Source organism: Carassius auratus, chromosome 5, assembly GCF_003368295.1.
Source record: "Carassius auratus strain Wakin chromosome 5, ASM336829v1, whole genome shotgun sequence".
In the NCBI taxonomy this organism is placed as follows: Eukaryota; Metazoa; Chordata; class Actinopteri; order Cypriniformes; family Cyprinidae; genus Carassius; species Carassius auratus.
The window spans coordinates 18,751,949-18,766,179 of record NC_039247.1 but is presented as its reverse complement, the minus strand read 5'-3'; the positions used below and the strand labels follow the sequence as shown (position 1 = coordinate 18,766,179).

Below are 14,231 nucleotides of genomic sequence, written 5' to 3'. Positions count from 1 at the left end.
TTTTTTTTTTCAAAAGTAAAATTATATTAAAGTTACGTTTATTAATGTTTACAGCATGTTGTGATTTTATATTATTACTGACCATAGTAAACTACTGGAGAGCCATTTTTGCTTATATCTAAATCGTGTGTCTTCCCGGTGTGCCACCTGTATTATTATCAGCACGTTTTATAGTAACAAGCATCATTTAATAGCTCAAATGTCTTATATTAATATTGTAATATAATGACAAACGCATAAACCTGTAGAAAAATAAAATGTAAATTCCTTATAATTACGGACTTTCGCCAGAAGGAGGAGCATCTTCAATAGTACTGCAATTATGTATTCGTGTACTGGCTATTTCTTAGGTTACTGTCAGGCCTTAAAGTCTTTAAAGAGTGAATCAGGTGCAGTCACGTTTATTTCACTGGTAGCCTTTGTTGGTGGCTATTCTTTCGATTTTTTCCCCATAGCTATTTTATAAAATAGGCTAAAAAAAAACAAGCGGTCTGGCAGGTTTCGTTTAGTTTACTTCAATGCTAATGGCCGGGAAATACCCTCTGAATAATGTTACTAGTATCACAGATAAAGTGAATGTGTTGTAAGTGCCTGAGTGTCATTTGAGATCAAGAGCACGCGCTCCTGTGCGCTCGCCCACGCGCCTCAGTGTCACTGGCGATCCGCGCGCTGACAGCCTGCTGCCGTTGCTGCTGCTGGACGGGAACTATGGAGGAGAAACCCAAAGATGAGAGCGCCAAAGACCCGCAAACAACGTCCTACCAGAGAAGGATGTGGAGGAATTTCCAAGAGAAGACCAAACCGTTTTTGAGCCCCAAACTGGGGTCCGAACGACGCAGCGGCGATGGTAAAAAAGAAAGCGGGTTGTGGATGTTTAAAAGAAAGAAGAAACAGGTCTTGGACCGAGTCTTCTCGTCCTCGCAGCCCAATCTGAGCTGCTCAACTCCGCCGTCTTTCTTAGGCGATAAGACCCTGTGCGAGCAGCAGGACTCTAGCGCCGGTAAAGGACTCGGGATGTCACCCCTGGCCGCCGTTGCTGATGGAGCATCAGTCAGTAAACCGGAGATTTCCGTATCCGCGCATGGGAGCCCCAAGCTGCTGGTGTCTCATTTGGTGATGTCCCAGCAGAAGAGCTCGTCCTTGGGCTCGACGTGCTTCGAGAAGCTGGTGGTGGATTCGGCAGCATCCAGTGAGGACGAGCTGGGTAAAAACGCCAGTGACCTGGTAAGTGTGAAAGTGATTTTAAAACACAAAATAACCAGAAAGTTACCTGATTATTGTTTTTTTTTTTTTTTTTTTTTTTTTTTTTTTTTTGCATCTTGAGAAATTAATTGACTTCACGTTTCATCCATTATCTGGTCATCTCCCATGTGGGGTGTTCAGAAACCAGTTGACATTGAACATGTTGAGTGATCTGTCATTGTGTGGTGCTGCCGATTTCCTACTAGTGTACTTATAAGTGTTATAAGTGTTCGAGGTTTACTAACTTTATTTATAACATCTCACAATTGTCACATTCTGTAACCTCAAATAGTATTTGGCTCAAGTCACACTTCTGTGCCACTGCATTGAGATGACAGCATATCAAATCAATGGCATCTGTTCACAAATTATTATAGACTTCTACTTAGATCTAACTTCACTTTTCACATTTATGCAGTGCAAATACTTTTAACTTATTATTGTTAATGTGTTTTTTGTTTGATGTATGTAGCAGTGGTGTAAAGTAGTCTAAATGTAATTAGTTGCAGTACTTGAGTATCTTTTTGGCTTCTTTGTTTTGCAGAGTATCAAAGGTAATCGCAACTTTAACTACATTTTTTGAACAATTATCTCTTGACTCCATTACATTTTTTAATGAGTGTTGCAATTACTTATTACATTTTGCACGGCACCTAACTTTTTCTGCAGCAGTTTATTTCTTCTACAAGAGAAGCAATATTGCCATGTACAAGGCATTAAAGGTCCTATATTTTGTGTGTTTTGCCCTTACTCACTGAAACTTGTCTTCTTTTGTGAATGTGAGTGCTGTAACAGGTAGAATCACTGGTGCTTTCTGTAAAATATAAGGACATTACTACAGCGATTAGGCTGAAACCAGCACTTCTAATGCAAGAAGGCTTTGACTTTTCAATTTTACTTAAGTCTGAAAATGAAGCGGTGTCCAAATATGTACTGTGATTCTAATTTTGAATGGTATATTAATTAACAAACTTATGTTTTTGTGAATTTTTTTGCTTTAAAAGTCTGTTTGTGCTGCCTTTCTTTAAATAATTGGTTTGGTATTTTTAATGCAATGAAAAATGCCAACATTTTTTTTTTAAGCGTGACTTAATTATCTCAAACATTTTTTTGTGGGTACCCTGTATGTTTATGTGTTTAACATTTAACAATACACTAAAGCAAACATGAGTTTGAAATGCAGTTTGGACATTATCTGTCATCATGATTTTCATTGTCTCAAGAGCCATTGACTGGTGACGTTGTTAACATGTATTGTTTGTGGTTATTACACTTGTGATACAAACATCCCAGACGTTTGCAATGACTGGTCTGCAATGTCTGCAATGGCAAATCTGCCTTAATCAAGTTATTAAAAAAGTAAACTTCTGAATACTTCTCATTTGCAATCTTAGGTGTAACTAGCAAAACTTTTTAAACTAAAAAGTTTTGACTGAAAACTACTGTTTCACATTGAAGGCATTATTCCCTTTGTTCAAATATTAATAAATATAAAAAATTAAATCAACAGTTACACATTTTTTTTTAAAGTTTATTATAATTTTATCTATTGTTTTTTTTTTTTCGGACAATGGATATGCAAGAGAAAACAATACTCCATTTCACAAATTCCTTTATCAACAGTACTATTTTAAGTTTTCAGCCTTGACCTTGTTGCAAATAAGAACCTGATTTATTTAGGCTATCAATTCATAATTTTGTGAACCTTCTGACATCATCATTGGCCTTTCAGTGAATCACATCTTTTTACTATTAATTTTGTGAATGCGATTGGTCATGTTGAAAATTAATAGATCAATGGTTAAATATTTACAAGGTAGAAGCTTAGAAGTGTAAGTAATGCTGCAGACAGAGAAAAATATACAGGTGCTGGTCATATAATAAGAATATCATCAAAAAGTTGATTTATTTCACTAATTCCATTCACAAAAATAAACTTGTATATTATATTCATTCATTACACACAGACTGATATATTTCAAATGTTTATTTCTGCGTGACATGGAGTCGATAAGTCTGTGGCACTGCTCAGATGTTATGAGAGCCCAGGTTGCTCTGATAGTAGCCTTCAGCTTTTCTGCATTGTTGGGTCTGGCATATTGCATCTTGCTCTAGATTTTCTATGGGGTTAACATCAGGCGAGTTGACTGGCCAATTAAGAACAGGGATACCATGGTTCTTAAACCACGTACTGGTATCTTGTGTGCCAAGTCCTGTTGGAAAATGAAATCTGCATCTCCATAAAGTTGGTCACCAGCAGGAAGCATGAAGTGCTCTAAAACTTCCTGGTATACAGCTGCTTTGACCCTGGACCGCAGTCCAGTCCTGGATGCTTCTGACGCTGTCTGTTGTTCAAGAGTGGCTTGACACAAGGAATGCGACAGCTGAAACCCATGTTTTGCTTACATCTGTGTGCAGTGGTTCTTGAAGCACTGACTCCAGCTGCAGTCCACTCTTTGTGAATCTCCCCCACCTTTTTGAATGGGTTTTGTTTCACAATCCTCTCCAGGGTGCGGTTATCCCTATTGCTTGTTCACTTTTTTTCTACCACATCTTTTCTTTCCCTTCGCCTCTTTAATAATGTGCTTGGATACAGAGCTCTGTGAACAGCCACCCTCTTTTGCAATGACCTTTTGCGTCTTGCCCTTCTTGTGCAAGGAGTCAGTGGTCATCTTTTGGACAACTGTCAAGTCAGCAGTCTTCCCCATGATTGTGTAGCCTACAGAACTAGACTGAGAGACAATTTAAAGGCCTTTGCAGGTGTTTTGAGTTAATAAGCTGATTAGAGTGTGGCACCAAGTGTCTTCAATATTGAACCTTTTCACAATATTTACATTTTCTGAGATAATAAATTTGGGATTTTCCTTAGTTGTCAGTTATAATCATCAAAATTTAAAGAAATAAACATTTGAAATATATCAGTCTGTGTGTAATGAATGAATATAATATACAAGTTTAACTTTTTGAATGGAATTAGTTCAATAGATCAACTTTTTGATGATATTCTAATTATATGACCAGCACCTGTATATACTTGTGCGTAACTATTTCAGGGTTATACACATTTTTTTCTTGTAATAGTTCATAAAAAAATATACAATTAAATAATAATAACAATAGCTGAAAATGTTCTCACCCTCAGGCCATTCAATGTTTCTTTATCAGCACAGATTTGGAGATATTACTTCACTTGCTCACCAGTGGATCCTCTGCAGTGAATGGGTGCCATCAGAATGAGAGTCCAAATAGCTGACTGAAAGCATCACAATAATTCACATGTAATCCACATGACTCCAGTCTATTAGTTAACCTCCATGTCTATTTGAATCAGGGCTGCTCAACAACAGAATAACTACCTTCTTCAGGCTCAGGGGGATGTGTGAGTATTTATATATATATATATATATATATGTTACCATTTGTATAGGCATCTTTAAATTAAAAAGCTATTGTCATTTCCAATTAAAGCAGTTTGGATTAGGCTTGTATGGAATCTCAGATATTTATGGAAAGATCGAAATCTCTGCCTGTAATATGTTACAGTATTTGGGTTTGAGAAGTTCTTTGACATTGTGTGCAGAGAAGGCAATGAAAGAATCAGTGACCCATTTAGCCTGATCCATGATTAAACCCTCTAACACATCTTGCCCTCCATAGCAATTATATAATACCTTACTACTACACTGAGGTCCTGTTCCTCTGTTGTTCTGTTTGAAAATTTAACAGAGACTGCAAGATATAGATCTGATTTCGGTTTAGAGCAGAACAGATTAGGTAACTAGGTAAGGTCATTGGTGAAAAGTACAACTACTACTGCTCATGGCAGTCCTCTTGTGCAGCATCATCACATTTTTATTATCTCACCTTGAAGGTTTCTGTGATTAGCTGAGAGTGAAAGAAACCTCTGGCAGTCAATGTACTTTCTGGCTCTCAGGCTATACAACATTTTGCCAAAATGCTGAATTGTCTTAGTAAAGCATCAGGGCTTTATCATTTTTAATTATTAAGCCTGTCAATTTGGTTTAGTACAGATAATTATAGTCGTGGTCAGAATTATTGGCGCCCTCTGTAAATATAATCAAAGAAGGCTGTGAAAATAAATCTGCATTGTTAATCTGCATTGTTTTTTTTTTAAATCACATAAATCTAACCTTTCACTGGAGAATAAGAATTTAACATCGTTATGACAAATGTTTTTCTCTAATACACAATGGACATAATTAACTGCACCCTTTTATTCAATGCTTTTTGAAACCTCCATTTGGCATAATAGTTCTGAGTTTTCTCCTATAATATAAGAGACCATTCCTGCATCCAGAATCTCTCCAGATCCTTCAGATTCCCTGCTTCTCCTCTTCAGTTCACCCTATTTTTTTAGTTACATCTGACCATAGAAGCCAGTCCCATTTGAAGTTCCAGTAGTGGCTTACAACAGAATATGCTGGGGATTGTTTTCGGATGAGAGCATTTTCTTTTTTTGGGGTGTAGGTTCTTTTTTATTTAAACACTATGATTAACACTTCCTCACTCAGTAAATTTATTTGTTTAAAGATGTTTGAGTCATATTTCCTGATACATACAATGGTAAACCACAATAAGTTTTGTGCTTTTCTGTGACTGGATCACTTTGATCACTAATGTGAATACACATTTCAGATCATTTCCTGTAACCCCCCCAGGGGAACAAAGGAAATGATCTGAAATGTGTAAACCACATAACATTAGAAATACATTTTCTCACATGCCACATAACTGCCGGTGTAATATCCTCATGCCCTGCTCAAATGAGAGGGCTTTTTCTACATCTATTGAATGTGTAGGGTTGTTATCTAATATGTAGGTTTCTTGTGATGAGATTGGGGATATAACACTAAAACAAGACACTGGCAGTAAAACAAGGTTTGTCTTCCTCGTGAGCAATTCTCCTTCAAGTCAAGTTCTTTGTTTTTATGATGTGTCTGATTTTTTGTTTTTCCAAAATGAATATAGTGCCCAATATACAATATACCCAATATACCAGACTTGACTACTGCTTATTTTAACAAAGGAGTCAAATGGTAACATGATCGTAATAGCCCCTGCTGGTTGATGCCTTATAGCAACATCGTGTGGCAGGCATTTTTCTCTTTTTTGAAAAGTGTAAAAGGTGTGAAGTGTGTGACTTATGGCCAAGTATGGTGTCCCATACTCAGAATTTGTGCTCTGTATATATTCCAAGTGCACGCTCACAGTAGTGAACACACACCCAGCAGTAGGGAGCCATATTGCTGCGGTGCCTGGGGAGCTGTTTGTGTTATTGCGGGTGGAAGAGTGTGCTGGTTATTCACTCCCCTCACCAAAAATGTCTGGCCGGCCTGAGACTTGAACCTGCAACCTTCAGAACGCACGACTGGCCCATTTACAGCCATTCATATTGTATATGTGGAATGTAATACATTTATTGTATTATGTGGAATGTGTATGATGGTATAATTATAGAAGTTCTACTAGTGCCTGATTCTTTTGGATGCTCTTAAAATTGTGAAATGGACTTGATGTCAGGACTCTTGAAGTCAGGATACACTCCAAGAAAACTGAAGAAATATGGCCCAATATACTGTTTATATAAGGGAATTTTTCCATTTTGATTGTTTTTCAACAGGTGTTTTACCTGTGTTTTGAATAGTGCATTGCATTGGGGTGTTTTAGGGTTAAAGGAAATGTCTGTAAATAGTAATGTTCTGGAAGAAACTAATTTTTTTCTTGCAGTCTAGCCAGTAGTAGTGGTTCAATGGATTGTATTTTTATATTTTATGGATATATTTTTTTTGGATCATCAAGAAAAAAAGTATTTTATATCAGTGTACTTTGGTTTCTATTGATTACTTAAAGCACACTTTAAGTTCTTCTTCATTACCACAGCAATGACAGAGTTTTATTTTTTTTTTACCCAAATTCTGTGTTCAGTCTGCTGGGTCATGTTATTGGGTTATTTTTTATTATTTTTTACCCACTTGTCTTGGGTCATTCTAAAAATGGTAGGTTACTTTTTTATATCCGTTCACAGAAATTGTTGTTTTTAACCCATAATTTTTTAGATTCTCATTTTTGTATATTCTCTTACATTAGCTCGGTTTTGGAATGATAGTTTAAATGCATTCGCTTACTGGATCATTGGACTGAAAATGTTCCCTGAGTTTAGCGGCTTAATTAATAACTTAATTAAATGTATGCATCATCTTTTGTCAAATTAATAAATAAATTCAAATAGACACTAAAGGGCTGTAACCAATCAGATAAAATCCGTATCAACCAAATTTGTGTTTGCAATGCAAAGGTGGCACAGAATCTGCATCTCAAGTGGCATTTAGATGCATTCACACAGACTGTTTAAATCAACTGATTCGTTCAAATCACTGATTGATTCAGTAACGAAAAAGTGTTTCGTGTGTTTTGTTTGGTTTTTGTGATATATTCATTATGTCAAATCACATATTGTGTAAACCACAATTGCGATATTATCATCGGCAGCATATATAGCCTATTGCAAACCCAAATGTACAAATGATAAACTTTTACTCTGTGATGGTTAATTTTTGCAAATAATCCATGAATCACATATGTGCCAAACCGTTGGGCCAAGTCTGTAAGGATCACAGATCAACTACGGTCGATCTGTTTAATCCCAGTCACTAGTGAAGAGTTTGTCTATGGCGATTAAACAAAATCTTTTCAAAAGTAGCACACTTAAAAAAACTTTCTCATAAAGAGGCATTACTGCCATTCAGATGAAAGGGAATAGGTTTTCTTGAACATTAAAGTTTTTCCCTCTTTTATTCATTTAATCAGCTCTGATATATTTTTAATATAATTTATTATAATATTTTATATAAAAGTTTAATGTAATATTATATATATTGATTTACTGAGAGGACAATTCAAATGTACACTTTTTTTATTATATATATATATATATATATATATATATATATATATATATATATATAATAAAAAAAAAAGTGTACATTTGAATTGTCCTCTCAGTAAATCAAATGTTCTTGAACTCATCAATCAAGTCAATGAAGGAAAAATATGGTTGTCCATTTTCTTTTTACTCATTATTTCTTTAATTAATTATGAAGAACAATTAATAGAAATGAAAGGATTTCATAAATGATTTATTTTGACATGAAGTTGGTTTAATACTTATTAATTAGAAATTATACAAGGTAAAATCTTCTTAATGTTTAAAGCAGTGGCACTAATGCAGTATGTGTGGCCTGATCTCTGGGTAAGCTATATGTTTATTAGACTGCGCTGGGCTCTTCTTCTGTTGGCCTGTTGAAAGCACATTAAGTGCCTGCACTATAAAAGCTTCTTCTTTTTTTTGCTTTCATTTTTTTTCTTCTTTTCCTTTCATTAGCTTTCAAACAGTGGCCAACAAATTACACCTTGGAATTGGGTTAGTTTACATTGAAGTAAACTGTAATTTAACCCTACACATCACTAGTCTGATGTCTGGTGTATGTGGTATGACAACATGTTTAGAAAGGAACAGGTGGACTGTGAGTATTTACAAGATAAAGGCATCTGTTTATTAAATGTTTTAACATGATAATTCAGCAAATAAAAATTTGCAGTTCAATGGAAGTTATCAGAAGAGATAGTCTAAATGTGTTTGCAAATGAAGCTGTATTACAACACATTTCTGCTTCTCATGTCAATTGTTTTAAAAGGACTAATGAATGTGCATGAGCCGAATGCTGAAAAGGACAGCGGTCTCCGTAGTTGTGTTCATTGAGCATTATGCAGACCCACTGGATGAAATCTGTTTTGGATTTCTACCATTGTCATCAGAACAACTGTAATGTGCATGAGCTGTAGCAGGACACATTAACCCAATATGTAGTGTGGGTATTAAATCCAAGCCATTGCGTGTTTGTCTGCTGTAGTGAAGAACAGGATCGACTTGTTATTTTGGAGAAGCTGTGAACATCAGTAATTCATGGCAGGGTTCTCTGCAGAAAATAAGGACATTGAGATTCTGTTTTTAAAAAAGATGCTAGTGAATCATGACAATTCATTACCACTGAAGCATGCTTTCTTTCTTTCTTTCTAAGAGGCAGCTGTACCACAACAAATATGAATAATATACTGTAATATACACTCTTAAAAGAACGGTTCCATGAATAATCATGAACATTCCGTTGAACAAACTGTACTTCGAACTCTCACGCAGCCTCGTTTCATTCTTGAATATGGTCACAACCTTGTTTCTTCATATTGAATATGGTCATTTGTGGGCTGGAGTAGCGGCTGTGGCAGCATGATCTTAATCTGTACATTTCGTGGTAATTGCTGATAATGATATAGTGGCTTTGCAGTGATAAAGAATAAAAAGTAAGGCAATGAGAGAGTGCATATTCTTTCTGAAAGCTAAATAGTATATAAACTATAGTATAAACAGTATAATTAAGCACTGGCTGTGAGCAGGCCTGTTCACCGCTGTGTGAAATCTCATTTGCACAGGGCTGAGTTTAGTATAGGGCTGTTTGCACAGAGGCAAATGCGATTCGCATTAACTCTTCAGGCAGACTGGACATCAAATAACAGTTGTGTGGATGGATGCGCCGCTCCACTGGGCTTCATGACTGCCCATATTGCACTGTGTGTTTGTGTAATCCCTGATAATTTACTCACCCCCATGTCTTTCTTCAGTCACAAAGAAATTAAGGAAATTCTAAGTTTCTTTGCAGTTGAACAAAGAAAAACATAAACATTTAGGATGACATAGGGGTAAGTAATAACTTAGTACTTAGAAGCTAGATTGTTAACTGTATTTACTGAATGAACTGGCAATGAACAGAAAATAACACAACTGCTGTTGTTCTGTAGCATATGCAGCAAAAATATCTAAGATAAATTGGCAGTTTATTATTAAACCAATCAGCGTGCTCGAATAGAGGAAAATAGTTACAGTTTAATATTTATTTTTTGTTATTTAATTTGTGTGTGTGTTTGTAAGAGAAAGAGAAAGAAAAATGGCAAAATGCTTGTGGATGGTTCAAGTTCACAAGTGGGTCAACTCTGTTGTTCTATCACAGAGTTCTATCACAGAGAGTATTTCTCTTATACTATGCCAGTAGTTAAATATGTGCATGTTTCCAGTCAAATCAGAAATGTACAATAACAAATGTAAAAACAATAATATATTGATTATATTGCTTAAAGCTTTTTAATTCTAGTGGGGACAAAACTGTTGGCAAATGTGACCGGGACATGTCCCATCATCCACCAGTAAATTAATAAATGGGTAAGACATTTCCCTGTACAATGAAATTCTTACTTTGCTTTCCACTCTGAATGCTGCTAATAGAAAAAAACATAAAATATGAAGAAAATAAATATGAAGAAACAAATACACAAAATAAAAATATACAGTCTGTTTGTAAATGTGTGAAGTCTGTGAAAAGTTGCATGTATTCATGTATAAACTGCAACTTGGAATGTGGTGATGTCAAGATTAGTTAGCATTTGGCCCATTTAACATTCTGATGGCTGCTAGAAAGAAACTGTTCTTCAGTCTGGACATCCCACAATTTACACTTCTGTATGTCTTTCCTAAGGGCAGGATTGTGAACAGTTTGTGTTGCGGGTGGATGGAGTCTTTAAAGGGGTCATAAAAGGAGAAATCATAAATCACTTGATCTTTTGACATATAAGAGGTCATTGTACTATAAAAAATATCCTGTAAGTTTCGGAACTCAAAACTTTTTTGTAAGTCTTAAATCAGCTTATACTGAAGCCAGTCTGCCAAAATGACAGCTTGTGGAATATGCAAGACCTTGCGAACCCTGCCTCCACAGAAGAAGATCAACGCCTACTTCGACATCACTGCCTGTTTAGCCCTGCCCACTGATTCACGCATGTAGTGTACATAACAAGAGAGGAAAAAATATAGGTCTAAACATAAACCAAATCATAAAGATGGATCCGAAGACAACAAGACACTGCAGTGCAAGTTGCAGAAAAACACCATATCTGTGTTAAATGCAGAACTGTTGTCATTGAAAAGCATCCTAGTATAGGCATCCTTGTTTTATAGGTTTGAGAGGGTTATGTGAAGAGCTGCATAGATGGTGTCCTGTTTGTGGGGTAGATATGCTGTAAAGGGTCCAGTGTTTCTGGTATGCTGCTTTAAATTTGGGCCAGAACTATTCTGTCAAAACACTTCATAAATATTGGATTGAATGCAACTGGTCTGTAGTTATTCAGATGGGTCACTGTGCTCTTTTTGGGAAATGGGATACTTTCACATTCTCATCGTCGTTATTGTCATTTTCTCACAAACTGTCCCAACTCAAACATTCAGTTAAAATATTTTTATTAAAAAAGGCTGGAAGAGTTGATAGAAGCTTAATAGTGGTGTTGTTTAAGTCATGTGACTGTGATGTAGTTTGTTTATAGCCTTTTTTTAAATTTCTTTTTCGAAATGTACAAACATACTCGTCTTTGCGCCAATAATAAAATTTACTACCAAATTATATGTAATATTTAATTATTATTGATATTTAACTTATAATGGAAAGATTCCCACAACATTGAAGCTGATGAATAATATACAGCTAAATGCAAGCCATTAGGGTCTAGTCTCAGCCTCAGACATCACGCATATAGCACACAAAAGTGAAAACACTTCAGGAGTTTCTAAGTTGTCATCTGATTGGTTCTATCATACAGTATTTTCAGGAGACGTGTGTGTTGCATTCTTTAATGTTCTGCCTGGAAAAAAAAGATGCCATGCCACCAAACTCACACGAAAGAAGAAAGCCGTCGTGTTTACAACTGTGATGACGAGTGCTTATCAGGATCAACTAAACGCTGGATTCTCAAAAGTATATAAAATATTTAAAGTTTGCGGGACAATTCCTGTCTGTATTTGTAGCGACATTTCCATGCCCCAAAATGTGCTGCTGAACGAAACGAACTGTGATTGGTTGTTTGACATGTCGGTCAAATGGCTTCAGGGGCGGGCCTTGTCCAAAGAAAGCTGCCTTGGATTCCAGACCTTCAGCCGTCAGTCTGGCTATGTAAGACTAATTAAGGTTTAATTTTGATTTAAAAGACAGATTTCCAAAGGTTATATTCAGTGTTTCTCAATGTTAGATTTCCTTGTGTGAAAAACAAGTATTTATTCCTAGGCAATCTTTTTTCTTACCGCAATGACTGGGTCGGTGGAATTTATTTCCATAACCTTGTTGTCAGACATCACCGTGTTAAACTAAAGGGACAGTCTGTCTTTGGGATTAGGTGCTTGAAGACATACTGCTGATAGATAAATGATTGTCCCATACAGGTTTGACCCTGCCGTCTTTTGGTTACCAGACCAGATCCCACTCGCTATATACACCCCACAGATCATAATACATTTCGCGGCACCAGCATGTTTGTGAAGACAAAACATAAAGTACGGCGATGACAAACACAGACTCTATCAGTGGAGGTATCCCTAATACCTGCTTTCAGACTGCAGTCTAAAAAGCCAGTAAAGTGATGTTCCCCACACAGGTCTCAGATTACACCGTACTCTGAAAACCTGCAATTAGAGCTGCCCTGAGTAAAAGTTGTGAAGCAGGATTGTTATAAATGTATAATAATGTATTTTGTATATAACTGCTGTATTAAGGAGTGTTAGACTGTACACGTTATTTAACGTTATTTAATTACTTTTAAATGAATGTTTTAGGGGCTTTAGTGCATTTATCTTAGCACTGAGTTCATCTGCATACTAATGCAGCATTTACCAAACTGGGGTTTGTGGTTTGATAAGACTAATTAAGTAAACCATCAAATGGTAAAATTAAACCGTTTTTATATTGTAACATCAGAAATGTACAATATCAAAGTAAACATCTCATATTTTTAATATGATCAGGTCTAGGGTTTTGTGAGAGCTGAGCAGTATAAATGTGTATGTTATGTAATGTTGCTTCAGCGCATCCCCTCAGGAAACTTGCTTCAGAACTCGTCTTCAAAATCCAAATCTCTCATGCACAATTCAAGCCTGTCAGAATAGGAGATCTAAGAATGACCATTCACTCAGCTGTCATGATGCCGTATCACATCCGGGGAGCATGTATAACTTTACTGTGTCGGGGACCATCTACGTTTGTATTCCTGTCTAATGCAGTTCTAGTTTCATCATGAGTTTAGGACTGGAGCAGAAAGAAGCTCTGTGTGAATAGATCTGGCTCCACCTTCTGCCACACACATTGAACTGCAGCTTTTTTTATTTTTATTTTTGGTCTAATGTTATTCCAGAGGCTTTCACATGACTGTCACAGTAACATCAGAATAAATCCCAGCCAGAAATGCACGAAGCTGTTAAACTTGTTGATGTAGGCTTATATGTGAGTGTTTTCATTTAAATTATTGATTGGATGTCTGAAAAAATGTATTTGTGGGCTCATTGATTAAACATGACACTAGAAATAAGCCAGGGCTTTTCCACAAAATTAAAAGGTATAGTTCCCCTTATGAATACAATTTCTGTAATTCACAATCATATATTTCCAAACCTTATTATATGCAGTTGTTGTTATATGATGTTGAAGGCAAAAGGAGATTTTTTTTTTTTTTCCATATAATGAAAGTGATTGTTCAAATGACAAAAACAGCATGATATGGTAAGTAACAAGAGTGGTTTCATCATGCACTGTATTGCAAGTCATCCCGGATGATGTCAGACAGACTGGTATGGTCAAGTTGCATGTTCTGTTCAATTTTTCTCTCTCGTTCTTGTCAACAAGACAAGAGAACAACAACAGGTCAACAAGAGAACAACAACAGAATACAAGTTCCATGACAAGTCTCAGTTAGTCTAGTATAGAACGCATAGCCAGGTGTATATAATTTTTTTTTTTTTTTTAAATGAAAAAGACAAGAAAAGGAAAAGTACTGGTGTTAGTAGGTTAAGTGCAGGCGAAAAAGATGAGTCTTTAGATGTTTCT

General features: G+C 36.0%; 1 protein-coding gene across 3 annotated transcripts in view; it reads left to right on the top strand.

The window, feature by feature from the left end:
- Nucleotides 1-232: 232 nt before the first annotated feature.
- The window catches only part of LOC113079408 (multiple C2 and transmembrane domain-containing protein 1-like), a 137,577-nt gene continuing 123,578 nt past the window's right edge, over nucleotides 233-14,231 (top strand). For 2 of the 3 annotated variants that reach the window (XM_026251686.1, XM_026251677.1), the window contains exon 1: nucleotides 233-1,224. In XM_026251686.1, the coding sequence (XP_026107471.1) occupies nucleotides 709-1,224 (516 nt within the window). In that variant the 5' untranslated portion in view covers nucleotides 233-708. The remainder of the gene's footprint in view (nucleotides 1,225-14,231) is intronic. The other variant, XM_026251690.1, reaches the window with a different exon arrangement.